The 10325-nt window shown below is 33.2% G+C and overlaps 1 protein-coding gene across 1 annotated transcript; it reads right to left on the bottom strand.

The window, feature by feature from the left end:
- Window positions 1-252: 252 nt before the first annotated feature.
- On the bottom strand, window positions 253-8474 carry LOC139527955 (piRNA biogenesis protein EXD1-like). The gene is made up of 2 exons (XM_071323696.1): window positions 8231-8474; window positions 253-1819 (listed from the first exon to the last, which is right to left on the bottom strand). The coding sequence occupies exon 2, from the start codon at window positions 1797-1799 to the stop codon at window positions 852-854; it is 948 nt and encodes a 315-aa protein (XP_071179797.1). The 5' UTR covers window positions 1800-1819; window positions 8231-8474; the 3' UTR covers window positions 253-851.
- Window positions 8475-10325: the final 1851 nt, after the last annotated feature.

Below are 10325 nucleotides of genomic sequence, written 5' to 3'. Positions count from 1 at the left end.
GTTAACATGTCTCTCTCTGTCTGTTATGTCAGTATCATAACGTCATAGAGGTGACATTCTTCCAGTTCAGAACTTGCCATATTACGAAAGGTGCAAGTTGGAGAGAAACTAATAAAATGCAATGTACACTTTGACTGCAATGACTCGAAAGACTTTAAACCACCTGAGTTCACTCGTGCATGAACTCAATATCCCAATCGAACCGACCTTACTATAATTAACCAAACACGTGTAAACTATAAACAAACAACATTTTACATGTTCGATTTTGTACAACTTTGAAAAATACATGTAATATATATGTGATAAGATTACAAATATCGTTGATACTAGAGTCAATTCTGCAATTAACGCAATCTCATGCACATTATTGTGAGATATTGGTGGCATGTTTTCAACAGTGAATTTACTTTTCAACATTTGACTTCAAAATGACAACATATTCTTTAAATGATACATTTCAACTCAATCATAGAAAGAAACCGAATAAGTTAGCCTTAACAGATGCTTCTTAATAAACCTTTGACTTATAAATTTTGGTTGGCCCATTAGTACGCTCCACCTATTTTTGAACTGGAAAAGCTCATACAATTAATGTTCATACGCGATTTGATAGTTTCTATATCAACTATTCAATGAAATTAGATCAAGCTTAAAGTAAATGGTGAATTTTAACAATCAAAGTGAGAAGGTGAATATAGTTGTTACAGTATTAGTTTTGTTGGCGTATGTCTTATGTAGCATTTGCATCATGATTCTTGAACTTGACATCAAGGATTAGTATCGCAATAGTTAATAGTGATATTTGGTAAAATAATCACAATGATGAATAATGACCTAAGTACATGTCATTATATTATTACGCCTTTTGGTAAGATTCCACTGCCATCACGGTACATTCTGTTTCTTGAGCGAGTTGTGTCACAATATCGACTTGAGGCTGCTTTCCAGACACTATGACTCATTCTAGTACGAAGTGCATTATAGAGTTTGAAGAGACCAAGAATATCAACACTAGCATATTTCAACATGTTTTCGTCCAGTGGCCTTTTCTCCCAAATATTACTCGACATATTCATACTTGACCGTCCTTGTAACTTGATATTCAATAATGTATTGTCATTTACGTATTCCTCTAGGCAATGTTTAAGGCTTCTGATCTTAGTATATCCATTTCTGTAAACATGTACTCGATTGCTTACTTCTAGTATTTGAACGTCCAGTACTCCATCGAGTTTAACTTTGTGAAGATGTAATAAAGCATCGGCATCTTCTCGGCAGTCGAACATCAGTTTTTCTATCCCACTGTCCTCGAGTATAGTACGGAGACCATCATCAAATACACTATTCCCTATTTTCAAAATATCGATTAGATAGACCAGATCCCGAGTGCCAATGTTAATCAGTGTTACTGATCCAAATCTTGACAAGTCTACCCCTTCGCAATCAACAGCTATCATTTGCTTATTTTTTATCATTTCCTGGAGCTCTTTAATGACTTCAATAAACTTATCCTTCGTGTCAACATATTTGTAAGTGCTGGTTTCGTTCATACCAATTTTGATGGTAATGGCAGTCATAGTATGGTCATCCATTCTGTCATCTTTTTCTTCTTTGTTCTTACAAGGTATTTCGTTCTGTTTAGCTACTTTCTTGGAAGATTGGTCGCTTTTATCGACGTTTTCTTTTGTCAATGACCCTGTTGAGCTGTCTAAAGAAATTTTCACCTTTTTGGTTTTTGATTCACCGGTGGTTTGTTCTTCTGTGCTCTTTGTGTCTAATGTGCGTTTAGTTGCCATTGTAGGTTATATTTGTTATCCTAAAAAAAAGAAAATGTTGTACTCAATTCAGTGCTGAATAATATATAATATCTATATCATTTCATTGTATATAAAATAAAAATATATACAAATCAACAAATATATATATTAAAGAAATGACAAAGTATGTCAGAGCTTTATATATTTATCAGGTTTATATTTAGAAAAAAATTCTCGCTCCAACAAATATTTTCACAGAAATGTTAAATGAGATAGATGAAACAAAATCGCAACAAAAAGTGATTGCATACTGTATCCGTATATTATTTGATGCAGGTCTCATAGTAAAGTCAAGATCATTAAAAAGAAGATTCTAACTTTATAAGCAGCATAGTTTTTTTGGTCAAAATGAAATATCAAACATAAGAGTGACACAACCAAATCCATGTCGATACTTCAATTTCCGCTTGATCAGTTTAAACAAGTATTTTCAAGCCTTTTTTTTTTTTTTTATCCCTACACATTAGTCAGACTTCGATTTGCATCAAGATATTTTTTAAATGTTGCAGAAAAATATTTTTTTGACACAAAATATTTCTTCTCGTTTATTATGGCATATTCTTTATAACTCAAGTTTTCTTATACGTTTATTTAAAAAAAATTGCATAGCATATTTTAAAACAATTCTTGATTTTGAAATTAAAAATGAACACGAAAGAAAATGTGATAAAATATTAAGCACAAATTTCGTTTATAAAATGTAAACATATCTGTGATGTTTAGTTGTATATTCGAAATGAATAGAATTGGAGCTTTGCGCTATTTAAAAACAAAATGTGTTATTCATAAATATCAGGGTTTTTTTTAAGAGAAAGGGACAAGAAACCTGCATGTATAGTTTGACTTATATTATAACAACCATACGATGCATATGATGTTCCTGTTCCAGTTAGAATTATCTGCAATAATGACACAACAGGTGATGACACTCAGTGTCATGATATTAATGGTCCATTGTGTCAACATGCTTGAAGAGATTACAGTCTGGTTCATAGATACTATTATTAGCTTTATTGTTGTTACTTAATCTATTACCGCACATTCGTTTGTTAAAAGGTCGATACACGATAAGATTGACTACAATATTTTGTATTGTAATATTTTGTAATACAAGATCCAGGTGTACACATGAACAGATAAATTTTATCAGATTGTTAACAAATAATAATTTGTATTATACTTTTCCTATAACAATATATGTCAATTAATATTACTATTGTTTTACTATGTACAAATATATTCCAATATATATATATATATTATTAAAAAAAGTCAAGTTCTGATTCAAAATTATATAATGGACTAGACTTTGATCAAAGGAATTCATCGCTGTATCATGTCAAAACTTACAAGGTAGCATGGAAACTGACTAAAACAAATATGATTGTCAATGAACTATGGAAGTTATACTATTATACTTGCAAACAACCTTATGTCATTATACTATATCTTATATAGTCCTAAACATACATGAAATATTTGCCACAGGATGTTAAGCAGTCAACAATTAATTATTTATCGTTGTATCATGTCAAACCATAGAAGGTATCATTGAAACTGACTAAAACAAATATGATTGTCAATGAACTATGCATGGAAGTTATACTATTATACTAGCAAACAACCTTGTCATGACTATATCATAGTCCTAATCATACATGAAATATTGGCAACAGGACGTCAAGCAGCTAATATCAATAATAATTAGTATGTCAAGCCGTTTAAGGTTACATAGAAACAAATAAAAAATAAATATGATTGTCAATGAACAACGAAAGCTATTATACTAGCAACGGATCGTTGGCGTTTCAATGGGCAGAGTTGCCTCTCAGAAATATCTGATATTGCTATATTTGACCATAATTATAGACACAAAACAGAGAAATACGCTATAAAAATAATATTAAATTCCACTAAAGAATGAGAATTGATGGATTTAATAAATTTAATGAAGAAGGTGAACAAAGTGAACAACTATTTGAAATAGTACATTGTTTTCATTCCTTCTGAAGGTACGATAATTCCTAAAAACAATAGCAACATGTACTAATGAGAAATTTATATAAATACGATCTAAAGTATACATGTCTTGCACATTTCACCCTAACGAAACAGTTAGACTAAGTTAGCATAGATGCATATAGCAACTTCCAAAGAAATCAAAGATTAGAAAACAAATGACTGACATATTTTTGAATATCTTAACACGGTATTAACAAAATTTTGGTATATAATTCGAAAAGGTCCGATTGCCAAAAAAATCAATAAAAAAAACTATCTAAATCCAAACCAGATAGTGGTTAAAAAAGCAATAAGAATATTGGCAACATGATAATTAAATAATTAAGCCGAAGACATTGATTCACAATACCCCACCTTGGGAGGATTTAGTATACAATCATTATACTGTGAAACAGATTGAAAAAGACGTGATGCCGTTTTATTTCAAGAGATCACGTACAAGGGAAAACCGAATGGTTCCTGCTTTATTCATGTATAGACCCGACATGGTATCTACACAAACCTCTTTAATTGTTAAACATGGAAACATTTGTATATTATCAAATGAGTGTTAAAACATACACGACAGTCTAATGTGAATTCCACAGTATAGCACTGATAACTACTATCTCTATTAGATCTCGTGTAGATTTATGATAAATTAGATTACGTGAATAAACACAATAAGTCTGCTCATTATATATATATGAATAATTAACCAAAGGTGCTTATCTACTTCAATGGTCAGTTTCTTTAGTCTGAAAAAAGACTAGCTACAACGTAGACCTATATGCACGTGTAGTAAATTTGAAAAAAAAAACTGTTATAAAACAGACACACATCTATCTATAATACGATATACGTAATAAATATATAAAGGTCGACCTCTGATGAGGGTTTACCTGGGATCATTCCCGAAAGAACCCGACACATTGCATATTAAATTCGATTTATTAAACTAAAAAAAAATAATCAGTTTCTAAATAAAGTGAGATTCTGTAAACGTTTTTTTTTTTGTTGTGTTGAATTACTCTTAATCACGTTTTGGTTAGTGTATTGCTATAATTTTATATCATTGTTTCAAAATAAAGTGAGATTCTGACAACGTTTTTTTTTCAAGCTGTCAGAGTAAAAACAATTATCTTTTGGGTGCGAACGGACTTTGGTTGCGAATGTTCGAGGTGCGAACGTGTAGGGTGCGAAAGTGTATTGGGCGCGAACGGACCTGATACCTTGATCAGCCTAAATCACCGTGGTTTTACTGTAAGATCCTACAAACTTATTAGATGGGGTAAATGAAGCAAGAAAATAACTGTTTGTGCAAAAGGGAAGACTAATTGAGGCTATTCCCTCAACTTGGTCTAGTCTGCACGGGCATGGCTAAATATGAGAAGGACAAACAGACAAATAATAGTACACAAGAAACAACATAGAAAACTAAAGACTGAGCAACACGAACCCCACCAAAAACTGGGGATGATCTCAGGTGCTCCTGAAGGGTAAACATGCTTCACATGAGGCACCCGTCGTGTTGCTCATATTATTACAAACCCGGTAAATAATCTGATTCGGTAGGTCACATTCATGAAAAGGGAAGGGGATTGTAGTTATGACGTAGGACAATAGGTCCAAGGACACAGTTATCGATCGTCCTTTGGTTTTCGTTGTCTAAGAATATAGTCCCTAGTGTAAACAGTGTATAACTTGCATGTTTTATTAGATACACTTTCCCAATTTATTTCTTGATATTAAATGCATGAAGTATTAAGTAGGGGGATGTAATTACATGTTAAAAAATGTGGGTGCTGAATCTTTATGTTTCCCTGTATGAAACAAATTTTGGGCTCTAGTTTCAAATTTTTGAACCTAGCGCCCTTCGATACCTTGCGCAAAAGAAGCACCTGTTTCTCCTCTACAAGACCTTTATAGTCATACTCCGTGACACCCCTCATTATTTTTCTCTAGAAGCCATGGAATAGGTCGACCCCCCTGTTTTTTACCATTTTTTTCAAATTTTGAGCCTAGTTTCAGATTTTGAACATAGCGCCCTTTGATATCTTGCTCAAAAGAAGCATCTGTTTCTCCTCTACAAGACCTATATAGTCGTACCCCGTGACACCCCTCATTATTTTTCTCTACAAGCTCTGGATAAGGCCGACCTCCCTGTTTTTTACCATTTTTTTTAAATTTTGAGCTCTAGATTCAGATTTTTGAACATAGCGCCCTTCGATACCTTGCGCAAAAGAAGTGCCTGTTTCTCCTCTACACGACCTATATAGTCATACCCCGTGACACCCCTCATTATTTTTCTCTAGAAGCCCTGGAATAGGCCGACCCCCTGTTTTTTACCATTTTTTTCAAATTTGGAGCTCTAGTTTCAGATTTTTGAAAATAGCGCCCTTCGATACTTTGCTGAAAAAGAAGCGCCTGTTTTTCTTCTACAAGACCTATCTAGTCATACCCCGTGACTCCCCTCATTATTTTTCTCCAGAAGCCCTAGAATAGGCTGACCCCCCTGTTTTTAGCTCACCTGCCCCGAAGGGCCAAGTGAGCTTTTCCCATCACTTTGCGTCCGTCGTCCGTCGTCGTCCGTCGTCCGTCGTCGTTGTTAACTTTTACAAAAATCTTCTCCTCTGAACTACTGGGCCAAATTTAACCAAACTTGGCCACAATCATCATTTGGGTATCTAGTTTAAAAAATGTGTGGCGTGACCCCGCCAACCAACCAAGATGGCTGCCATGGCTAAAAATAGAACATAGGTGTAAAATGCAGTTTTAATTTGGCTTATAACTCAAAAACCAAAGCATTTAGAGCAAATCTGACATGAAGTAGAATTGTTTATCAGTTCAAGATCTCTCTGCCCTGAAATTTTCAGATAAATCGGACAACCAGTTGTTGGGTTTCTGCCCCTGAATTGGTAATTTTAAGGAAATTTTGCTGTTTTTTTGTTATTATTCTGAATATTATTACAGATAGAGATTAACTGCGAACAGCAATAATGTTCAAAAAAGTAAGATTTACAAATAAGTCAACAAGACCGAAATGGTCAGTTGACCCCTTTAGGAGTTATTGCCCTTTATAGTCAATTTTTAACCGTTTTTCGTTAATCTTAGTAATCTATTACAAAAATCTTCTCCTCTGAAACTACTGGGCCAAATCAATCCAAACTTGGCCACAATCATCTTTGGGGTATCTAGTTTTAGAAATGTGTGGCGTGACCTCGCCAACCAACCAAGATGGCTGCCATGGCTAAAAATAGAACATAGGGGTGAAATGTAGATTTTGACTTATATCTCTGAAACCAATGCATTTAGAGCAAATCTTACATGGAGTAAAATCGTTCATCAAGTGAAAATCTATCTGCCCTGAAACTTTCAAATGAATCGGACAACGGGTTGTTGGGTTGCTGCCCCGAAATCAGTAATTTGAAGGAAATTTTTCAGATTTTGGTTATTATCTTGAATATTATTATAGATAGAAAGAGATAAAATGTAATCAGCAATAATGTTCAGCATAGTAAGATCTACAAATAAGTTAATATGACTAAAATGGTCAGTTGACCCCTTAAGGAGTTATTGCCCTTTATAGTCAATTTTGACCAATTTTTCGTAAACTTTTGTAATCTTTTACAAAAATCTTCTCCTGTGAAACTACTGGACCAAATTAAACCAAACTTGGCCACAATCATCATTGGGGTATATTGTTAAAAAAATTTGTGGCGTGACCCCGCCAACTAACCAAGATTGCTGCCATGGCTAAAAATAGAACATAGGGGTAAAATGCAGTTTTTGGCTTATAACTCAAAAACCAAAGCATTTAGAGCAATCTGACATGGGATAAAATTAATTATCAGGTCAAGATCTATCTGCCCTGAAATTTTCAGACAAATCGGACAACCTGTTGTTGGGTTGCTGCCCCCGAATTAGTAATTTTAAGGAAATTTTGCAGATTTTGGTTATTATCTTGAATATTATTATAGATAGAGATAAACTGTAAACAGCAATAATGTTCAACAAAATAAGATCTACAAATATGTCAACAAGACCAAAACGACCGTTGCTGTCTTAGTAATTTTTTTTTGGTTTCTCGATATATCGCATCATTGTTCGCTGGCTTATTGTTCGCTAGCTATTGTTCGCTAGCTTCTGCCTGGTCTTAAAATGTACAAAGACAAGATTAGGTATATCTTGTAAAACCATTATATATCACATGTACTAGCATTTACATAATAATGTTTACTCATTATCAAGATCCTTATTTTTTCATAGTTATTTATTTATTTTAATAACTGGCTTTAGAGGTGTCTTTTAAGAAAACTCCGTATCTTTTGACAAATAAGGATTATAAAGATACAACTTTTTGTATCGTTTTAAATTGATTATTTAATTAATGTATATAATTGACTTACTGTATGCTGTATTTCTCTTTCACATATGATTAAACATATAAATGTAACATAAACGTGAATAAGTATTAAATTTTAAATATACGTATATCGGTCGTACGATTTTCTGAAAATTAAAACTTCCTGATACTTAAGCAACACTACACTACATTAATCTACTAACTGTCATTTATATCATGTTATGTTATCGGTATGACCAACTGTTTAAAAAAACTGATAAAAACACAAATTAAACACGTGATCGAGTATCTGTAATCGCTTTTATCATACATTTCTATATCCAGAGGTTTAAAAATCAATTGTATGACTTATGCACTATTGATTTTGTCAACCTGTATAGAAGATGAACGAATTACGTCATTCACAAACATTTTGACTAAGAAAGGGTATTTGAGCGAAAAAGACAGGTACGGAAAAAATATTTACAAAAACAGCAGTCTTTAAATAATCGACAACATTATAGTAATAAAATAGAAAACAACGTTGAGAAAAGGCGCAATCTACATGGCATTTAATTATTGACATGTTGACCTACAATGTCTGGTGGTTTTATTAACTCATCGTTGCCAGTATTCAATATAATAAAACTCGATGCAACTGCGATACAAGTGAGAGGTTTGACTAGCTATAAACCTAGGTTCATCAGAAAATGCCTGTTCCAAGTCAGGAATATGAGGATCTTATCTGCGCCCCGATCATTAATATTTCTTGATAATAAGTGGCACTGATTTTACATAGTGTTGGGTGTGACAAGTTAAAATATTTTGTTTTCCTACAATGTATATCATATCTGATATTGTTCTTTTCTTTTCTTTTTAATATTTTATGTAAACAGCAGATCATTGATAGTTTCTTTTTTTCTTTGTTCAATTTTTTTAATTCAGGAAGATTCAGCGCTGGACACCTGGTTTTCGTAAAGGTCTATGAGACTCCTATCCCCTTAATCAACGATTGGTTGAGTTTCTTTCTTATGGTTTTTAAATGAGGTTTTAACGTCTCCTTTATCCAAGTGCAGCCAACAAAATAAATGCTGATTGCCTTAAAAATGTTTGCGCTTTTTAAAAGACTGTAACTCACAAAATGTTTTAAGAGTTTGTCATGAATAAATGAACCTTTTGCAATTTCACATTTTTTTTTTCTGTTTAAGATCGTTTTCAAATTTTATCGATAATGCCAAACTAGCATACACTTGGCCAATGTTTTATATCATTTCACATATTTCAATTTCATGCAGGGGTCATAATGACAAATGTTTAGATTACCTATCGCATGAAGTCTGTGTAAACTGTAAACCTTGTTTCCTAAAGGTAGTAGGAGTGTATAAAGTAATTTGCGATACCCAATAGTTGAATGAAACATACTATACTAAAAAGTATAACAAAGATACCGAACACATAGTTATATATACACCTGGAAAAAAGTTTTGCAACACCTGATTTTTTTCGATAAGATAAATTTCAAACCTTACGTGTACCTTTTTTTTCTAAAATATGGTAAAATGTTAATAGTTTTGGGGGTGAATTGGGTCTTTTTAAACTGATAGACATGTTAAACACTGAAAAAATCAAATTTAATTATACAAAGTATTATTATTAAAAAGACATAACTTTTTTAGCACAAATTAACTGTTTACAACTATTGGTCTACGCATTCCAGTTCCATCGAACAACTTCCAGATGATGTCGAACACACCCATTTTGGTCAATTTTGTCAATTTAAACCGGAAATATCAATATTTTGTATAACTTCTGTTCACATGGATCACTGTTTTCAGTTGCCTTCTCATACCACCACATAACCGTCGTATTTGTTGTTGTGTTATCTGTTGCCATTCATGTTGCAGTGCATTGTCCAATTCTGCAAGATTTTGCACAGGAGGTGTAATTTTTTGCACTTTTCGACCAATCATGTCCCAAATGTGCTATATCGGGTTTAAATCAGGGCAACATGCTGGTCGGGGCAATGTCTCCACTGACTCGTAGTGAAGATACGCTGTTACAGCACGCGTTCGTGCATTATCGTCCATGAAAATGGGTCTTGTCCTCAACGGGTGATTGTCAAAATGCGGCACTAAACTTGCCTCAAGGATTTTCTGCTG

Source organism: Mytilus edulis, chromosome 6 (assembly GCF_963676685.1).
Source record: "Mytilus edulis chromosome 6, xbMytEdul2.2, whole genome shotgun sequence".
NCBI classification, from domain to species: domain Eukaryota; kingdom Metazoa; phylum Mollusca; class Bivalvia; order Mytilida; family Mytilidae; genus Mytilus; species Mytilus edulis.
The sequence above is the reverse complement of the archived record's forward strand: the minus strand, read 5'-3'. Positions and strand labels throughout refer to the sequence as shown.

Excerpts from the sequence above, each read along its gene's own strand:
- LOC139527955 (XM_071323696.1), bottom strand. The coding sequence starts at position 1,799 with ATGGCAACTAAACGCACATTAGACACAAAGAGCACAGAAGAACAAACC.